This window comes from Cajanus cajan, chromosome 6 (assembly GCF_000230855.2).
Source record: "Cajanus cajan strain Asha chromosome 6, NIPB_CcT2T_4, whole genome shotgun sequence".
NCBI classification, from domain to species: domain Eukaryota; kingdom Viridiplantae; phylum Streptophyta; class Magnoliopsida; order Fabales; family Fabaceae; genus Cajanus; species Cajanus cajan.
The window spans coordinates 63,801,883-63,822,476 of NC_138522.1; the positions used below are offsets into that span (position 1 = coordinate 63,801,883).

Consider the following 20,594-nt stretch of genomic DNA (forward strand, 5'->3'; position numbering starts at 1 on the left):
GAAAAGAATAAAAAGATAAAGAGAAAAGAGATAAAAAAAGCAAGAGAGAAGAGAGAAACAAGAACGACAATAGAGAAAAAAAATATTAGACAAAGAAAAAAAAAGATAAATGAGAAAATGAATAAAAAAAGAGAAAATGAGAGAGAAAAAAAAGAGAGAGGGAGAGAGAGAAGGAGAGAGAGAAATATTTAAGAAAGAAAAAAAAAGAACAAAAGTATAAATAAAACGAAAAAAAGTCATGTGAAATATCAATAATTTTGATAAGATTGTTTGATGAGTGAATTACATGTAAATTATAATAAAAAATCTCACAAAATTCATTATAAGAGAGATGAATAAAAAAATATGAGATGTAGAATAAAAAAAAAGAGATAAATGAGAGAGATTGATAAAAAGAAAAAGAGAAAAAAATATAAAAAAGAAACAAAGAGAGAGGAACAAGAATGACGAGAAAAAGAAGAGAGAAAAAGAATGTAATAAAGAAGCAAAAAATATCAAAGAAAAAAAAAGAGTATAAATAGAAAGAAAAAATAGCCATTGTTTGATAAGTAAATTACATGTAAATTATATATAAAAAAAGTCTCACAAAATTTATTATTTTAAATAATTAATTGAAATCTTTATGTTTTTTTAATATTAATAGATATTTTTAAGTGAAAAAAAATCTTAATTAAATATCACCAAATTTTGATGGACTTCTAATTTTTTCTATTATCTTAATTAAATACCATCAGATTTTAATTGACATTTAAAAAAATTTATATTCGACTTAATTGAATGCCACATGACTTTTTTTATATTATTTTTTTATTGAATACCACATGTTTTTTTATAATAAAAAATATTTTAAAATTTATTAAAATTCTGATCCAATACATCTCTTAATAAATCTTTGAGTAACTGTGTCAAAATATTTATCTATAAGTTAATTGATGGAATTGCAAAGTTGATTATTAAAGACTTTTCTAGAAAATTAGCCTTCAAATTTCTATAAAGTTAGTTTTATTTTAATTTGTGTAGGTATAACCTTGAGATATTTATCAATAATAGTAGCTCCAAGTGGATGTAATACCTTGATCATTTAACTTTTTTGAATTTTTTAATAAAGTTCTAAAACAAAAAAGTTGTAGTTAAGTCCTTTATTTATTTATTTTTTTATATTTTTGTAATTTAGCATTTGAAATTATAGTAGATTTATAATGTGTGAAATTTAACATAATATTTTTCATATCTCTACTTAAACAACCACTTGAAAACAATTTAAAAAATTATGTTTATGGACAGAGTAATTGAACTAATTTCAATAATAAGAGATTAAGAGCATATGAGATTAATAATGAGGAATATTATAAAAATTAAAACATAATATAGATAAATGATGATAAAAATATTAATTTAATATAATGTTTTAAATACGAAGATATAAAAAATATTTTATCAAATTTAATGGATAATAAACAAACTTCTAATCACAAAAACTAAATTATCAAAAATATTATAACATTTAGTTTATTTTTTTTAAAATAAAAATTAAAGGACTAAATAATATATTAAACCTAAATTTAACGAATGTTACTTGTTTTACATATATGTAATGTAATGAGAAGCTTAAATAATTGAACAGTTTTTCAAACAAAAATTAACATTTTCTACCAGAGTAGATAAGAAAAAGAGGTTTTATTTGCTTTCAAAAAATAAGAAAAATAAAATACGTCACAATGAAAATATAAGGATTGCAATTTGTAAGTACCCCCTCTCGTTTTGTAACAAAAAATTCTTCTTTCGTTTTTCCCTCTTATCTTGGCGCCGTTTTTTCCCCCTTTATATCCGAGACACGACGACTGTCCCAAGCATCTAGAAACATAAAACCGCCGGCGTTGGCGGCGCAGCCCCATGCGACGGCGTTATCCCCGTCCAGCTTCAGCACGGAGAACTTTCTGAATTTGGATTCACTTTAACACGTTAATTCTGCTTCTCTGCTCATTACTCATTTGATTTCCGACTTTCCCCATCGATTAGCCCGAATCCCGAAACCCTAACACCAGCGATGGCGACGGACACATCGGTACCCGACAATGTCGACGAATACTCGCCTTCTTCAACCGTCATCAACTTCGACCGCCCCGTTCCCTTGCTCCGGGGACCGTTACCGGCGGGTCCCTCCGACGACCTGTCGGAGGGTCCGTACGTGCTGGCCTTCCGAGACTCGCGCGCGTGGGCGTCCTCGTTCACGGCCTGCGAGCGCAAAATCGTGGAGCAGTGCGAGGAGGGGGCGAGGATCGGGTGCGCCGTGAGCGCTTCGCGAAAGTGCATGCCTCCGTGGTGGAAGGCTCTGGCGGGTCCCAAACTCTCCGATCTGAAGGAGCGGGAGCAGTGCGAAGTGCGCGAGATGGCGGAATGTTTCGCCGCGGCGAAGGAGAAGTGCGTTGGCTTCGCCAGGGACAAGTGTGTGGTTCCCTTCAGGGACGCGCGGATTAGGGTTAGGAAAGGGGTTTTGAGTTACAAGGATGCTGTGAAGTTGATTGGTTGGGCTTCGATGTCTGGGAGCGAGAAGAGCTTGTGGTTGATGAGTCAGTTGGGTGGTGGTGGTGATTTGGGAGTGACCAATTGCAGGGCTAGTGAGTTGGTGGGATCTGATTATTATGTGCAATGCGTTTTGGGTGAGCGGCAACATGGCACCGGAAACTGAGCTTAAATTTGTCCTTTGACACCGGAGGTAGCATTTTGGAATTCCCATGCTTGTGTTTTAAGTGCTTTTAACTTATTGGCTTAGGGCCTCAAAAAGTACTTTTATGAGAAATAATTTGTAAAAACTCTATAGCTTTTCCAAAAAATGGAAATACTTATTTTATTTTTCTCTTCTATTATTCTTTTTTAGAAGTTTATACCAAACAACTTCTTAGCTCCACGGTGTGTCATGCCTAAAAGAAATCAAGAAATCCCTTTTTCCTTTGAGATGTGTAGATGCGTTGTGCGTTGCTATTTTTCAGACTAGTATGTGTGAGATATGCTGGAATTTTGCATCCATGTGTTTGGGTTGCTAATGTCATGGAAATATAAGAATCTTGGATTTCTACTCTTGGGTGTTCTGTGTTAATGTTGAAGACAATTTTAATTGTAAAATTAAACATGGAATCTGAAATCTCCGGAATTTTGTCGGATCTTATACTTCAGTGTGAAAATTACCTGTGTGGTTTGCCATTATTTGTATAAATTGATAAATTAATGTCATAGAATGGGTGGTATTGATATCATAGTCATAGACAATTGTTTGTATTTGTGATTGGGTCATGAATCATGATTTAGTAGAAAATAGAAATCATATACCAACTTTATTAACTGCTGATGCTATCCGCCAATTTTGGCATTCTTATGTTTTGCCTGAAAATGTCAACTGTTACAGACTAGGTAGTGTTTTGATGCCTCACATAGTATATATAAACATAATGTTAATTGAACGAAATTTTGAAGTTTCATCGTCAATCAATTATTTCAAGATGCCTATGGCTTGGCAGTAACTTCTTCCTTCTTTGGTTGGTGCAGAAGTTATCAGAATTGTCATCTCACACAGCATAGTGAATCAAGTATCCAGGTTTTGCTTCACTCTAATATTTGGATTTTGTTCCAATTATCATTTTATTAGTAAGTTGCATAGGGGTCAGGTTTGTGCAGTGGCATCATAAAATAAAAAGTACACTATAGTCCCATCTATTTGAACGTTTCGTAAGGTAAAATGAACAGAGGGGTTGTGCTGGAGTCTAATTGAATTAAATCTGAAAATATATCCCTTAAGTAATTCCTTTTTACCGGGCTGTGATAATGTTTATCTGTTTGGCACTTTGGCCGATATTTTACCTTGCTCTATGGAAGCCTGACCTCTTTTTAGTGCATACTATTCTCATATGTGTTTATTTTGCCTTCTCTTGCATGGTTGGTTTTTATTGTTGAAGGGGTTTTTAAGGGTAGGATTAACAGTTTATTTGCTTGCCTAAACTGACTAGGCAGATTAAAGCTTAGATTTTTGAGTCTGCATATTCGGACCAACTTGATCTGGGGGTTGTTTGATTGAGTTTGGGAATCAAGTTTCATTCTTAGTTTAGTAGACATTCTGCCTGGATTAGCTTTACTGGTGTCCTTGGTTGAGGGTTCAGACATATTATGATGTTTGAGATACATTATATTTTATATTTATTAATTATTGATACACTGTTATTATCTGTAGTTCGTTTTCCATGCTCCTCTCTGCATCGGATGTCCATCGATTAACCTCTGGTAATTTCAATTCAGAAGTTAAACAAATTAATGGTTCCTTTAGCCACTTGGGAATAGCTCAGGTATCAAGGGAGAAATTAGGGTTGGGTTAGAAGTCATAAGATTATTCTTGAATGTAAATCAATGAAGCTTCCCATTTTTTTGGGTAGACTAGCATGTTGGGGAAAGATGTCCCGATGTCTTCTATTACCCAGGGTTTTATGGGCCAAATCTCTTTTGCATGTTTTGGCCCACTAGAGTTGCTGGCCTGAACAAAGTTTAGACACTTGGTAATTTCGCTTGCCAAACATGAATGTTGGACAACTGGATAGGGTTGGGCCTATTTCTATTGACCATTCTCCTTAAAGTCATCCCTTTTCTTTCTCTCTCTCTAATTGCAATTTGCAAACGGGGCCTTCTCAATTTGTTAATTTCTAATACCTTTGACATTGTGGGGCATTTAGTTTGTGAAATATTTTATCATGTGGGAATTTTACTTGTACTCCCATGTTCATTACAAGTTTCCAAAATAAAATTGCATGTAAAAATGATCCCCAAGAATAATTTATTAAATTACACGTATACTGTTAGGCCTTGCAGATATGATTGCAACTTTGCAACATTAGGACTATATTGGAATTTGCATTATATAATTTATTCCTTCACTCCATCTTTAGCTCTCAAACAAGGGGAGGGAAGAGAGTTCCCCTGCTGTATTCACTTAAACATCCAAGTGGAAGTAGCTCTTGCCCAACATCATAAGCTATAGACTTTTTACTTTTAATTGAATTAGAAGTATTTGATAAGATTAACCTATAAGTTAGTTGATAAATGTAAAATAACATAAAATAATTTTTATGATAGACAAAATTATTTCTAAATTATAAAGGATATTTTTTTTTTCAAGTTAATTAATAAGAATAAAAAATAAAAAAAGAGGTTAAGAACTTATAAGGTATGAATTATTTCAATTAGTTTATAAAAATAAGTTAAAAGTTACTAAAATATTTTTTTGTATTAAACAAATTTATTTTTATTAAATTAACTTATAAGTTAAGGAGCTTAGCTTCTAATGTCATGCCAAATACATTCTAAATTAGCTTAGCTTGGCTTAGTTTAATTTTTTCTTTCTTCATGTTTGGGCTCAAACCAAACTGAACTTATGAAACCTGATTTTCATTGGTTCTGATCTCTAGTTATCATTTTATAAATATGATGACCTGATCCAATGATATTAGTATTATTGTTTTAGGAAATTAGTTTTATTACACATAATTCTTGATAACCATTTTATGCTAGTCATTATTTATTTGGATATTGCGATTCATTCAATAAATAGATGAGAACTCACTTGTAAAAGAGGAACAGCATGGAAATATAGAGGAGCGGGTAGGTTAGAGACGTTTAGAATTTGACATTGTTTAGTGAGGATGAAATATAAAGAAATCAAATTAAAAGTATGTGGGTCTCACATAAAAGATTTTTCGTGCATAGAAAAGGAGAAATAGCGGGGAAGTGTGAGAAATAACTGGGAGTGCATTTACTAAAAAAAAAAAAAAAAAAACTGAGTGCCGAAGTCGAACACCTCTAAGTCTCATAATAATCGGTTTTGTTAGTAACAACCGGTTCTTTTCATTTTATAATTGATTCTAAGCCCAACCTATATTTTTTTATGATCAACCTTTTTTCTTTATTTTATATAATGTACTCTCTACCTCGTTTTTAATAATCAATTGTCAACTCCATATTAGGGGTTTATTCAGTTTTTATAATAATAATTTGATACATGGTAATAAAATTGTCTTTTTCTCTCTATTATCACCTCTTTTTTCATGATAAAACAAACAAGCTAAGGAGAAATTTCAATATAATTTCTTCTAAATTTTATTTTTATTTCTCTCAAATTAAACACTAAAAATTCTCTTATTTTTCGTGTATTTTCATTTACACTATTTGCCTCTATATTTTCATTTGCTTTATTTCTTTTTATTTTTATCAGAACATCTTTAATCCCTTTCTTTTTCACCAAAAAAAAATCCTGTGTTTCTGTGGCTGTCGACGTTGAAGGTGTTGCGAAGATTTATAGATGAGTGATGGGCAACAAAGTATGTGTCAGGTTCCAGTATTTTTCTTGAGCTTGACGATTCCAAATGTCATTTTCAGGAAATTACTCGGTATTTTCCGTCTGAAAGTCGGTGGTTTAATATATACAGGGGAAAAGTCCACAAAAATTCGGTGGCGAAGTTACTAGGTAGTTTCCATAGTCAACAATGACTATACATAGGGAGTATTAAAGTTGGAAAAAGAGGGAGAGCACAGATCATGTGACATGACTAACCTTTCTATTCGTATTAACTTTGTGTAAACGCACTTTTTTTTTCTTTCTACTTTAGCTGTGCATTAAAGTGTTTGTTTAGTTATTGAAGTATGTTTTCGTCTCCGCGTCAAGTCTTCTCCATACCTACCCTCTATGTGCAGTTTGTCTGCTTTGGAAAGTAGGGTAGGAGATGTAGCCTCTCAGTCACTGTGGAGGGACTAGAAAGTAGAAAGTAGGATACTAAACCAATTTTAAAATTGAGAAATAATGCTGGGAAAAAGGCATGGTTGCTTTTCAGTTAATGTATTTCCTTACCGCTACCAGTATTAGGTTTAATCTATTCTTGGTCTCCACAATATAGTATTTGGGCAATTTGGTTCTCAAAAATTTTATTGCTTAATTTTGGTCTTGTTTCAAATTGTAGAACTATTTTGTGGACATCGAATATTAGATAAAAATAACAAATTTGAGTGTGTTGAAGCAGTGGTGCTACGGTTAATAAGTGATTGTTGATATGAGTCGTAATATTTAGTTACTTGATTTTAGTCATTTATATTTTTTAATTTAGGTAATTTTGGTTCCCATTTTAACTTTACATCAAGGATGTGGTTGGTAGATGGAAATTCTTTTGATGTTCGGAAATCTTAGTTCTTGAAAATCATAAATCACATTTTTAAGAATGATTAAATTTATTTAATTGGTTTTAAGTATTTTTTGAAATGTTTACTTTACTTTTTGTTCGGGTATGCTTAAAAGTCCCACATCGATAAGGAATCGAGGTTAAAGGTAGTTTGTAAACACCTTCCTTTTTTAATCCATTAAGGTGCATTTTAAAGGAGAAAACCGTGACGGTTCAGCGAGCCAAAACGGACAATATCTCGGATGCAGTGACCCTAACAATGACAATGAACTTACGGTATGAACATTTGGTTCTAGAAGAAGGGCCTAGGCCATTCTTGCCCTTTAGCATCGAATGAGGGGCTTGTTCCGGTATGTCTAAAAGTCTCACATCGATTAAGAGTCGAGGTTAAGGGTAGTTTATAAATACCCTCTTTCCTTAATCCATCGAGGTCCTTTTTAAAGGACAAAGTCGTGACAGTCCAATGAATTAAAGCAGACAATATTTCGAATGTGGTGACCTTAACAATGATAACAAACTTATGCTAGAAATACCTCTATTTGTATATATTTTTTTTTAAATAAAGAAGTATAATTCATTTTCATGGGATTGATTTCTACGAGAATAAAGTGATAAATTTAATTAGAAATTCATGCATTAGTTGAAATTTGAATCTCACTTGTCTTAACGAACTTTGCTAAGAGAGCTTTAGCTTGCTAATACCTCATAAGATGCCAGATAATATATTTTAATTAATAAAAATATTTTTGATGCTAACTCATTTTTTACTTCATAATTCATATTATTTGTCAAAAAAGTATTGTTTAAATAGATTAAAAATAAAGTATATTTAAATTCTCTCTATGGAAAGTTAATATTTTTGAACTATAATAATATTGTTATTATTATTAAAATTATCTTAATAATTTTGTGTTTTAATTTTCATTTCTTTTAGTATAAAATTATAGAACAATATTGTATTCGATTATGAATGTCGTTATTAAACATAAGATATTAATAATTTAAATTTAATAGTAATATGAAATCAACTCTTATATATAAAATACAAACAACCTTTTGTGAGAGTATTTTTAAAGATTTTCCTTTAATTAAAGAGCTTTTAATAGTTTCTTTAACTTTATATCTAATTTAATTTTTTTATTATAATTATTTATGAATTAAATTTTAATATTTTAAAATAAATTATTAACAAATAAAAATAAATTATGTTATAATATAAATGATTTATTATAAATTTAAAATTTAATTTTTATATTTAAAAATATGTATTCATCAATTTTTTAATATAGTTTATATATCTAAACATAATATTTATTTATATGCATAATTTGTTTTAAATTTAGTTATATATAATAAATATTTAATCTGTATCATACAGACTAAAATATTAATTATAAATAATATTAAAAATCATTTTAATTGTTTTTAAACTAATCATACATGTCGGGTTTGATGGTCGATCCTGACGAATGCACCCCTACTTTTATAGTTTTTCCAAACACACTACATATGAAATAGCATTTTCGATAAATATTAGATACTTTATTAAATAGACTAAAGTTATAGAGTTTAGAAATGGGGACTAAAATTGCCTAAATACTAGGCTATGAATTCAGAAATGTAATAAGTCTAAAGATTAACATGTCATCGAAGATTGCCCCTAGAGTCTAGTTACTGTTGCAGTCTTCGTAAAAGAAAATAGCACTCTATTGTTTGCTTCGATGAATTCTATTGTCGTTTTAGTTTACTGTATTATGCTGCCTAATAATACACTCTTGTGCCTTAGTTGAAACGGCCGATTGATATTGACTCATTGACCTTTGTATTATATATGATAAAATACTTTTTTATTCCTAATTTCTCATACTTTATTTTTTAATTTTTATAATTTAAAATAGACATTTTAGTTCTTATATTTATCCTTTTCAATTATTTTTAATTCCTATAACTTAAGTTTTCAGTTTTTTAATTTTTTAGTTACTACCATTAATTTTTTTTAATATTGTTTATTTTGTGTTAACATGATAGAAATCTTTAATTTGTGATGGTAAAAAAAGAGTATATCAAAATTATAAGGATTTAATCGAAGAAAAAGGGTTATTTAATTTTATTTAATCATTGTTCTTTTTTAGTTATCTAGCTATTGTTCTTTGTTTATCTGAAATGAGTAATAGCTGACAATTAGACTTCTTTAAGTTAGCTAATTGGAAACGTATTAAAAGAAACAATAGTGGGTTGATAATGTTCCATAAGAGATTTAATTTCTTTTATTAGTTAAAAATTTGAAAGGATAATAAGAGAAAATAATGAAAAGAGAAAAATAAAGAAACTGAAATGAAAGTGTTGGTAGTCGCTGTTAAATTTCCCATATTATGTGCCGCCGAGGCCCAGCACGAGGACTCCAGACGTGTCAGGATGTAATTGCTTGTCAATTGCCATTCGGGTTGAATGGTATGAACGATGCCGCAAATTTTGATGATGTCCATTGTTTACGTCGTCACGAATAATAGAATAATTTCACGCTTTCCATAATCCATAGTCGTATAAAATATACATGATCTGAAGAATAGTTGTCACGAACTTAGGATTAGTAAATCTTCTTCCAACCTAGAAAATGGGGGGAAAGTACACTAGATGACTAAATTATTCCCTGTCTTTTGCAGTTGTGGTGTTAACGTTTTTTTCTTTATTACAACTCTGTACAAATTTCTTTGTTAATTCTTATATGTCTTGTGAGTAAGTGTTCTTTTACATCCTTAATTATTTTACCATTTATTGAGAAAATATTAATAATACGTTTTCTTTATTTCATGTGAATTTATTCATCACTTCTAGGCTCAATTATTTTAAATTTTATTTAAACCGACTCTTTTCTATCCTATCAAACACAAATACTTTAATTTACTTTGCATGTTTGTATCCAAAATTGACACTCTCAATCAGTGACGTATCCAGAAAATTTAGATAGTGAGGGTAATATTTATTCGTATATTTATAGTCAGTGATGGATTCAGAAATTTTAGATAGTTGGGACAATATTTATTCGTATATTAGTAATATTAAAAATTTTACATATAATTTTTAAAAATATAAATATATCATAATTATTTTTTACAAGGTTCTATATCTACGGTTATAATTAAAAATAAAAATAATTAGGTCCGACTAGATTATATTATAATTTATCTGCTGTAAACATTTTTTCAAATATTTGGTTAGAATTATAATCCTAAAGACCTACTTTAAAATAATTTAACACTAATAAAAATATAAAAATAAATGTTAAATTTTATAAAAACCAAGTTTAATTTATTTATGATATAAACATGTTTTTAATATTTAATATATATTTTTAGATGATAATTTATTTTAAAATATAATTTATAATAAAAATTATAAATAAAACATAAATCTTCCAATCTTTCCTATTTTGATTTTTTTTAATTAACATATATAATCTTATTATTTTGATTTTTTTAATCGCCATATATAATAAATAGAAAACACAATAGGTAAACATACATGCTACAAATTTTATTTTATCAAAAATTAATTTTTTTTAACATATTATGTGAGTATTAATATATATATATATTATAATTAAACTTTTAAAAAGAATTATAAGTTATTGAAGAATATTCTTTATTACATAAGAGAATTAATCTTTTTTAAAAGTTTGACAGATATCAAATAAATGAATATTTGCTTGAAATTTATATTTTATACAAATTATAATTTAAAATATATGATTATTTTATTAAAATATATTTTTTATTTTTTAAAATATATTATTTTTTAAATAAAAAATATGTGTGTATCAAATGGTAGTGGGGGCAAGTGCCCCCATTATACATAACCTAGATCCGTCCCTGCTCTCGATATCTTATCAATATGTATTGGTAAATTATCAAAGCCTTTAAAAATATTATAAAAATTGTCTCATAATAAACCAAAAATTGAAATTATCTTTTATATGAATGATTTTAAGAAAGAAATCATATTGAAAATTTTATTTTCATTTGTAAATAATAAAAAATAATTTATGATGAAATGATTTATGATTTATTTGTTATTAATGTACAAGTATCTTTTCATTTTTTTTACAAAGTATGTTTTCAATTGATTTGCAAATTGCAATTATGTATTTATTGTGTTTATAAATTTTGATAAAAATTACAATTACATATTATATTTTATAAATTTTGATATATATGAAGACATGCATTTTACACATTTACACATTGTATCATGTATATTTTAAATTAGTTGTATCGCTATATTAGATACCTATCATATATAGGTTTTATCTACTTTACACATAAGATTGAATAATGATAGAAATGATATTATGTATTCTTTTATCATTGAAGGATGCATTGAAGCAAACGAAAAAACAATCGAAATCTTTTCTCTCACACATATACATATATATACGGAATTTGGACGCAAAATCCATGTCCGGCCAGGACGGCATGCCATTAGCAGGAGTTTTTGAGAAATATGTTGGTAATTAAGAATCTTATGATCAAACATGGAGCGAGCCACCTATTATTGTAATTTACAAAAAGGACAATAACAAGTGTGTTTGGACACCATCTTCTACTTTAATAAATGTGGAGAGATATTAAAGACGTGCGTTGGTGATTAGTTCCAAACATACATAAGCCAGAGCCAGACCAAGTCAACAAGGACTTATTACACTGTGCCCTTATTCAATTTGTCCTAGTTGTTTGTTAGGATTAATTAGGCCATTAGCTTCCACGCGAGCTCATTGTGATTGTGTTGTACCCAATCAAGTGCATGTGTCTCCTCGTTCATTACTCACGCAAGTGTATGTTCCCACGGTTATAAAAAATAGTATTCAATTTCAATGGCAATGGAGACTATCTTTCCGACTACTCATCTCTATGTCGGCTTCAACACAAATCTATATTAATATAAATAACAAATATCTTTTACATTCGCCAGTTGTGCTGTTCTTATGTTAAATTTGAGTTTCATTATACCAAACCGATCTAGATTCAAATCAATAAATCAGACTGTTCAAATCTTGCTTATTTGTAATTTTGATTTATCGAAATAAAATAGCAATTGTGTCGTTAGCTCACTTGTATTGTGAATGCATTAGATTCCCATTCCCAACTTCAGTAATTCAGGTTCTGAAATCAAAGTTGCAGCTTTCTTCTCAGGATCAATTTGGCTAGTGCGGCTAGAATGTGTGCATATAGCGTGTCCTTTTAAAGTTTGACCAAATTGGATTTGGACTATAAAAAAACAAGACAGTTGTTTGGCATAGGAATAGGAATTAGGAAGCTACCCGGAAATTTCCCTATGGAGCCTCTGGCACGAAATATGAGCTTTTAAATAGATAGCCAGCATTGAATTCACAGAATGAAGTTCTTTCCTACTCACTTAAGTACTTTACCACTCTGATTTTCTGACAAAATCCACCATGACAAGCAGCCAAAATATGAAATATGATGGTCATGGCAGCTCATTTATCATTGACATAGCCACCACAGTTAATTACACCATCAACAAAGCCAAAAAAAGATGGCGTTTTGCTTATACAGCCATTTATTCTAGACGTGTGATGCTTGCCCTGGCCAAAGAAGTCATATCTAAAAGAAATACAAACTCCAATCCCTACTCTAAACTCTTCCAAACTCAGTCTTCCAATTTTACCAACACTATTGATATAATTGAGCCTCTGATTCCCCAACATGGAACCAATCATTACTCTTTGGTTCCTGATGTTGACAAGGCCAGACTTGCTAGTATGGTAAAGGACAAAAACTTGTTAGCCTTTAATGAGTTTGGAGGAGTTGAAGGTGTTGCCAATATTCTTGGAACCACTCCAGCAAAGGGAATCACTGGCAGTGATGATGACATCGCCCAAAGGCGTGATTTATTTGGTTCAAACACTTACCAGAGGCCACCTCCCAAGGTCTTCCTGAGCTTTGTGGTGGAAGCTTTCAATGACACCACTATTCTGATCCTTCTTGTTTGTGCTGGCCTTTCCCTTGGCTTTGGCATAAAAGAGCATGGACCAGGTGAAGGCTGGTACGAAGGGGGGAGTATATTTGTAGCAGTCTTTCTGGTAGTGGTTGTCACTGCACTCAGCAACTTCAGACAAGAGAGACAATTTGACAAATTGTCTAAGATAAGCAACGACATCAAAGTAGAAGTTGTGAGAAATGGAAGGCCGCAGCAGATATCCATCTTTGAAGTTCTTGTGGGGGATATTGTGTCCCTCAAGATTGGTGATCAAATTCCAGCTGATGGATTGTTCATGAGTGGCCATTCTTTGCATGTGGATGAATCAAGTATGACAGGTGAGAGCGACCACGTAGAAATTGAGCCCTTAAAAAGCCCCTTCTTGTTGTCTGGTGCAAAAGTTGTGGATGGTTTTGCTCAGATGCTTGTGACATCTGTCGGAACCAACACAGCATGGGGTGAAATGATGAGCTCAATATCACGAGACACCAACGAAAGGACACCATTACAGGCTCGCCTTGACAAGTTAACCTCTTCCATTGGAAAGGTAGGCCTCACAGTCGCTTTTTTTGTTCTCATAGTCTTGTTAATACGTTATTTCACCGGAAACACTCAAGACGATAAAGGGAATAAGGAGTTCCAGGGGAGTAAGACCGATATAAATGACGTTTTCAATGCGGTTGTGCGTATTGTTGCAGCTGCAGTCACTATTGTGGTTGTGGCAATCCCGGAGGGTCTGCCATTGGCTGTCACTCTTACACTAGCTTACTCCATGAAAAGAATGATGGCAGACCAAGCAATGGTTAGGAAACTTTCTGCTTGTGAAACCATGGGGTCAGCAACAGTTATTTGCACCGATAAAACTGGCACCTTAACTTTAAATCAAATGAGAGTCACCAAGTTTTGGCTTGGCCTAGAAAATGTTATGGAAAACTTTTCCAATGCAATGGCCTCTAATGTTCTTCAGTTATTCCACCAAGCAGTTGGCCTTAACACAACTGGCAGTGTCTATAAAGCTTCATCGACATCTGAACCTGAAATTTCTGGTAGTCCGACAGAGAAAGCTATACTCTTGTGGGCCGTATCTGATTTAGGCATGGACATGGATGAACTGAAGAGCACACATAAAGTTCTCCATGTTGAAACATTTAACTCAGAGAAGAAACGAAGTGGCATTGCGATAAAGAAGGAGACCAACAACACAGTTCACGTGCATTGGAAAGGTGCTGCAGAGATTATACTTGATATGTGTTCGAATTATATTGACAATAACGGCATAGAGAAGTCTCTTGATGAAGAACGGAGTAAACTTGAGAAGATAATACAAGGCATGGCTGCTTGTAGCCTACGATGTATCGCATTTGCTCACATGCAGATTTCAGAAGACATTGATTATAACGATAAGGAGAATGCACATCAAATCCTTAGAAAAAATGGCTTGACCTTGTTAGGCATTGTTGGCCTCAAGGATCCATGCCGACCCGACGTCAAGAAGGCTGTGGAAACTTGTAAACTTGCAGGAGTTAGTATCAAGATGATTACTGGAGATAACATATTCACTGCAAGGGCAATAGCAACAGAATGTGGAATATTAGACCTTGATGGCCACGTGAACCCGGGAGAAGTGGTGGAAGGTATGGAATTCAGGAACTACACGGAGGAAGTTAGAATGGAGAAAGTTGACAAGATCCGTGTGATGGCGAGATCATCCCCTTTGGACAAGCATTTGATGGTGCAATGCTTGAAAAAGAAAGGCCATGTTGTTGCAGTCACAGGAGATGGCACGAATGATGCACCTGCACTTAAAGAAGCTGATATTGGGCTTTCTATGGGGATCCAAGGAACTGAGGTTGCCAAGGAGAGTTCTGACATTGTCATCTTAGACGACAACTTCAATTCTGTTGCCACTGTATTAAGGTGGGGCCGATGTGTTTACAACAACATCCAGAAATTCATCCAGTTTCAACTAACCGTGAATGTTGCAGCTCTAGTGATCAATTTTATTGCAGCAGTTTCTTCGGGAGATGTTCCCCTAACAACAGTTCAACTATTATGGGTAAATCTCATTATGGATACTCTAGGAGCTTTGGCACTGGCCACAGAAAGGCCTACAAAGGAGTTAATGGAGAAAAAGCCAGTGGGTAGAACTGAGCCTCTTATTACTAGTATTATGTGGAGAAACCTTTTAGCTCAAGCTTTATATCAGATTGCTGTCCTCTTGGTTTTACAATTCAATGGAAAGTCAATCTTCAATGTAAATGAGGAGGTAAAGGATACTCTAATTTTTAATGCTTTTGTTCTCTGCCAAGTTTTCAACGAGTTCAACTCTAGAAGTATGGAGAAACTTAATGTATTCGAAGGCATTCTCAAAAACCACTTGTTTCTTGGAATTGTGGGCATTACTGTGGTTCTTCAAGTTGTGATGGTGGAACTCCTAAGGAAGTTTGCTGATACAGAGAGATTAACATGGGAGCAATGGGGAATTTGTATTGGAATTGCAGCTATGTCATGGCCAATTGCTTGGTTTACAAAGCGCCTACCTGTCTCAGATAAACCGTTCGCCAGCCACGTTAAGTGGGTAAAATTATTGGTCTTCAAAATTAAGCATATTTTTAATTTTACCTCATCACACGTCTGAAGAATCATAAATTCCAAGCATCGTGAACACTTCAATATGGGATATTCGTGTATATGATGTATGGAAATTCAAGATCCTTCATGGTCAAAACATAAGGGGTCTTGAATTTCCATACGTCTTATACCTAAATATCATATATTTAATTGTTCTAGATGTTTGGAATTATATCAAACACCTTTATTTAGGGTAGTAATTATGGATAGGAGAAGTAGTTTAAAAATCTGTGTGTTGTGAAAGTATAATATATAATAGTAACAACCAATTCCTAAAATGCGGAATTGGGGTGGGAATTAGGATAGAGGTTATAAATTCATGTTAAAAACTCTTTGATGTACTAAAAGAAGTATAAAAGCTATTAGGGTTGTGAGACCTTAAAAGTTAAAATTGATATAAGCAGAGTTGCATACATTCTTCACAAGCCTCTGTTATATCATTTGTCTGTTAGCTTGTTACTGATATGTTATCATTGTTGCTTAAATTGACTGTTTGAGCTGAAGGTCAAGGATAGAAACTACTATGATACGTTGAGCATCATGCTTAGCTAAACGTGTAGATCATAGTCCAGATGAACCATAAACAAGGAGAACCCAAAAGGAAAGAATAAACAGATTTCTTATGAGCACTTAGTTGATATTGAAGACCTGATCTAAAGCTTATATCAAATATTATGTGATAAAATCTATGTGTAGCTCTTCTAATGTTGCTAAACAATCTACATGAAATTTTTAACTGTTGCTTCATTATCCAATCTAGGTTACTGCTCTGCATTTGTGCAAAGACTTTTACTATGTTGATCTTCCGAGAGGTAGGGCATATCTTATGTAAGAACTTAATTTGTGTTTTTAATGTTTCTCATTGCTATTTAGGGTTTAAAGTTATTGACTAATAATCTGAACTCAACTTGCATTCTTAAATTCATTTTAATAAATCTAGTTAAGAAATCTCTTTTTTAATAGAGAAGTATTTTTAATGGTTAAACATAGAGGTGAACATAAATTTGAATCAATTCAATGATTTGATGGATTTGTCAAAGGAAAATTATTGGACTGGTTTGGATTAAAAAGTTACAAATTCAATTGATTTGGTTCGAATATTAGATTTTGACTCCCAAAAATTGAACCAAATCATTCTATTCGATTAAATAAATGTCTTATTATTATTATTATTATTATTATTGTGAGTGTCACTGTGTGTGGGTGCGATGTGTTATTGAAGTTCATTAATAATTTGTTGTACAATACAAGAATAGATATGTCTAAAATCGACTATACTAGAAATTTGGTCGCCTTGGCTAACATGTGAGTAGTCAAATTTGCTTGTTTAGAAGTGAAATTGACCTTGCGATTTTTGAGTTTATTTAGAAGGATTTTACAGTTATGAATTGTAGCACCAAATTTGGTTAAATCATTATGAGAACTATTGATGCTATGAAACACATTTATGCAGTTTGTTTCAAATGTGACAGAATTTGGATGTTGACTTTTCACCCATTGCAAGGCCTCATATAGGGCCAAAGCTTCACATTCGTGTGGCTTAGGTAACAAGGTGAAGTGACAGGTTGTGAAATTAATGAAAAAACCGGTATGATTATCTAGGCATATGCCTGCTTTGAACAATCCATGCAAAATGAACAGTGCAACATCCACGTTGCATTTGAAGCTTCCAACTGCTGGGGGTTGCCAAGAGTGATGACTTGGGGTTCTTTCCTTTAGACCAGGTTCCAATTCCTGTTGACGAGCTTGGTTTCAATCCTTAAGAACTTCTCTTGCCCTAGAAATGATCTCGATATGATTCCAATATGCAACTTCCCACAATTTGTTGTTTTGACTAATCCATATGCTCCACATTACCATGACAAATTCTAAAGCTTCATCAACATTCTAATCCTGTATTGCAACAAAAATCAACTCATTTAGACCACTTAATGTGGTAAAAAGAGGTGTAAGTTTGTTGCCTATAAAACTCTTGTTCCAACATTTTTTTGCGAGATCACAACCTAGAAAGGAGTGCTAGACATTGTCAATATGGTTTTCACATAGAATGCATAAGCTAGGGTAGGTTATGCCTCTAGTTTGAAGCTTTGCACGTGTGAGGAGATAGTCCCAACAAGTATGCTATATGAAGGATTTGACTTTAGAGGGGATTTGTAGCTTCCATATGTTGTCAACAAGATGTTATTAATTGCCTTACTGTTTTCTTTGGTGAAGATAATTCTAATCAGTTCCACGTTCTAGCTACCCTTATTTGAATCAATGAGTATGCTAACTTTCAAGCCTAAGAGGTACTCTTACTTGGGGTATGAATTTTACAGTTCCTTTTGTTGTGTCTCAGCTACGCCTCCCCCTACATGGAGATGCTTTTATTGTTCCCCACCTTCCACGTGCAACCTTCCTTCACTAGATGTTTTGAGCTTTAAATGCTTTATTAGGTATAATTGGGGTTGTGACCTAGGGAAGTTGACATAAAATCACCATTAGGATAATATTTAGCTTTGAAAATTCAACTAATGAGGGAGTTTGGGTTCACTATTCATTGCCAGGCTTAGGCTTGTTTGCCTAGCAAAGATAGATTGAATGCATTGAGATTTTTGATCCTAAACCTTTGAATCGAAACCCCACAAGGAGGAGATGATCATACTTTCTAATTTAGCACACAATAATTAAGGGAGATAGTATATACTTAGGGAGGATGGCTTACAAGACTAATTTGATCATCACCTCTTTATTGGCCCTAGATAAGGATTTTTTTGCTCTAAGAATGGATGCATTTCCAAATTTGTTCTTAAACAAATTAAAAAACCTCTTTCTTATTGTGACCTACTAATGATAGAATACCAAGGTATGTGCTTGTATTTGAACATTTGTTCACTCCCAAGGTGTTAACAACGATTGATCAAGCAATAATAGGAGTATTTTTGCTTAAATAAATTGCTAACTTCTTGAGATTGATAGTTTATCATGACTCTAATTCATAGGTTTTCGAAATATTTGCTATGGTTGTAATTTAAATTTACAATTGGTCCTTGCCTAAAAGCCTAAATTTCATGGACTTCTCCCCTAGCTTTGACCTTTTTTAATAGTTTGGACAAACCTTCCATGCCAAGGATGAACAAGTAAGGTGACAAAGGATCCCCTTGCTTAAGACCACTACCCAAAAAAATAAGGCCAACTTTCTCTTTGTTGACAAGAGCATGGTAATGAACAATCTCTACACACATAAGCATCCATTGAATCCACTTATATCTGAACCCTAGCTTATAGAGGATTACATGGGTATTGTTCCAAGACATCTTGTCGAAAACCTTGCTAACATTGATCTTAACGGCGGCTTCTGATCGAGTTTCATGTTGACAATGAATATGGTGAATAATTTCTGAGGCTAGAAGAACATTGTTTGTGATTAACATGTTCTCCATAGACGCATCCTACTTGGAGGAGATGAATTTTGCGAGAAGCACCTTAAGCCTATTAGTTAGGATTTTGGACAACAATTTGTAGATCGTGTTACATAATGATATGCCTCAAAGTTTCTTCATGGAATATGGTCTGTTGCACTTAGGTATGAGGGCGATTAGTGTTTCATTAAGAGAGACGGGCAAAGAACCTTTATTAAGCCAATCCTTACGATGTAAGGATGTCATCGCCACAAAGTGCCAAAAGTGCTTATAAAAGCCTAGGTTGAAACCATCAGGGCCAAGCAATCTATCATTGTGCATATGGGAAAGGACTTGTTGGAGCTTCTCCTTGAAAAGAGGGGTAGTAAAGGAAACACTATCTTCCCCTGTGATGATCAACTTAATGCTATCAGTGACTGGTCAGTCGTGTACAATCCCTTGAAGTAAGAAAAAAATGTTGCTTAGTTTTGCCTAATTGGTGGCATGTTTTCCATCCAAATTGAGCAAAGCTTGAATACGACTTTGTTTATGTCTCGTGACAGTCGCATGAAAAAACCTAGTATTGGCATTACCTTCACAAAGCTAGTTTTGTTTAGCACACTAGCTTTAGAAGTGATCGTCCTACATGATCATATCATATTGTCGAGTTGTGTTGTAGAGAATCATAATGACTCCTATTCCTGTCCTTGCCTATCCTTTTGTACGAGTCCATTGCTTGCTTGATTGCACCTTTTTTTTTTTTTTTTTTACATTCAGAGCTTTTTTCTTGCCCCAATCGTTTAATTTGAGTTGCATCTACTAATTATTTCTTCAACGTCTTGGCATCCAATTGGCCTCCAACTCTCTTTCACTACTTGGTTGATATTTGGTTCCTTGAGCCATGCATTCTCAAACTTATACATGTGTACGAAGCTTATCAGAACATTGGAAAATAATTTCAACCATATCAGGCTATGATTTGATATGGCTGCAATACCATTCAAAAAGATGCTTTCAGGATACAATTTCCAGCTAGCAATAGCCATAACCTTGTTGAGCCTTTCTTCCACAAAGTTTTCTAGCGAGTTTCCTCTAGACCAGGTGAATTCATAGTAGTCAAGCTATATATCTTTTATCTCACAATCCATGATAACATTTTGGAAACTAGATAAGAGCCCGTTTGGATGGGGAAGGCTTCCTTTGTTCTCATCTTTCTCCCATGCTTTTCTCCTACAGTTAAGGATGTCAAAAAAAAAAATTGTATCTATAAGTATCTGCGAATAAATTAACACACAAAGAATGCAAGCGGAACAACCCGTTTTGGTTTCAGAATGGGCCGTTCCAGATCATTAAAAAAGGGGGTGAGAAGGCATGCCAC

The 20,594-nt window shown here is 32.8% G+C and overlaps 2 protein-coding genes across 8 annotated transcripts; both read left to right on the forward strand.

The window, feature by feature from the left end:
* Nucleotides 1–1,749: 1,749 nt before the first annotated feature.
* On the forward strand, nucleotides 1,750–20,051 carry LOC109807928 (uncharacterized). Of its 7 annotated transcripts, none has more exons than XR_002240531.3 (3): nucleotides 1,750–2,716; nucleotides 3,544–3,592; nucleotides 16,597–20,051. XR_002240531.3 is itself a non-coding variant. In XM_020370660.3 (2 exons), exon 1 carries the CDS (start codon nucleotides 2,048–2,050, stop codon nucleotides 2,687–2,689), a length of 642 nt encoding a protein of 213 aa, XP_020226249.1. In that variant the 5' UTR covers nucleotides 1,751–2,047; the 3' UTR covers nucleotides 2,690–2,716; nucleotides 3,544–4,221. The 7 variants fall into 7 exon arrangements, 1 of the variants encoding a protein (XP_020226249.1); XR_014427609.1 differs by lacking the exon at nucleotides 16,597–20,051 and adding an exon at nucleotides 12,386–12,573; XR_014427608.1 differs by lacking the exon at nucleotides 16,597–20,051 and adding an exon at nucleotides 11,579–11,839.
* LOC109807927 (ATPase E1-E2 type family protein / haloacid dehalogenase-like hydrolase family protein) lies at nucleotides 12,656–16,261 on the forward strand. The gene has a single exon (XM_029273362.2). It carries the CDS (start codon nucleotides 12,661–12,663, stop codon nucleotides 15,841–15,843), a length of 3,183 nt encoding a protein of 1,060 aa, XP_029129195.2. The 5' UTR covers nucleotides 12,656–12,660; the 3' UTR covers nucleotides 15,844–16,261.
* Nucleotides 20,052–20,594: the final 543 nt, after the last annotated feature.

Excerpts from the sequence above, each read along its gene's own strand:
- LOC109807928 (XM_020370660.3), top strand. The coding sequence starts at position 2,048 with ATGGCGACGGACACATCGGTACCCGACAATGTCGACGAATACTCGCCT.
- LOC109807927 (XM_029273362.2), top strand. The coding sequence starts at position 12,661 with ATGACAAGCAGCCAAAATATGAAATATGATGGTCATGGCAGCTCATTT.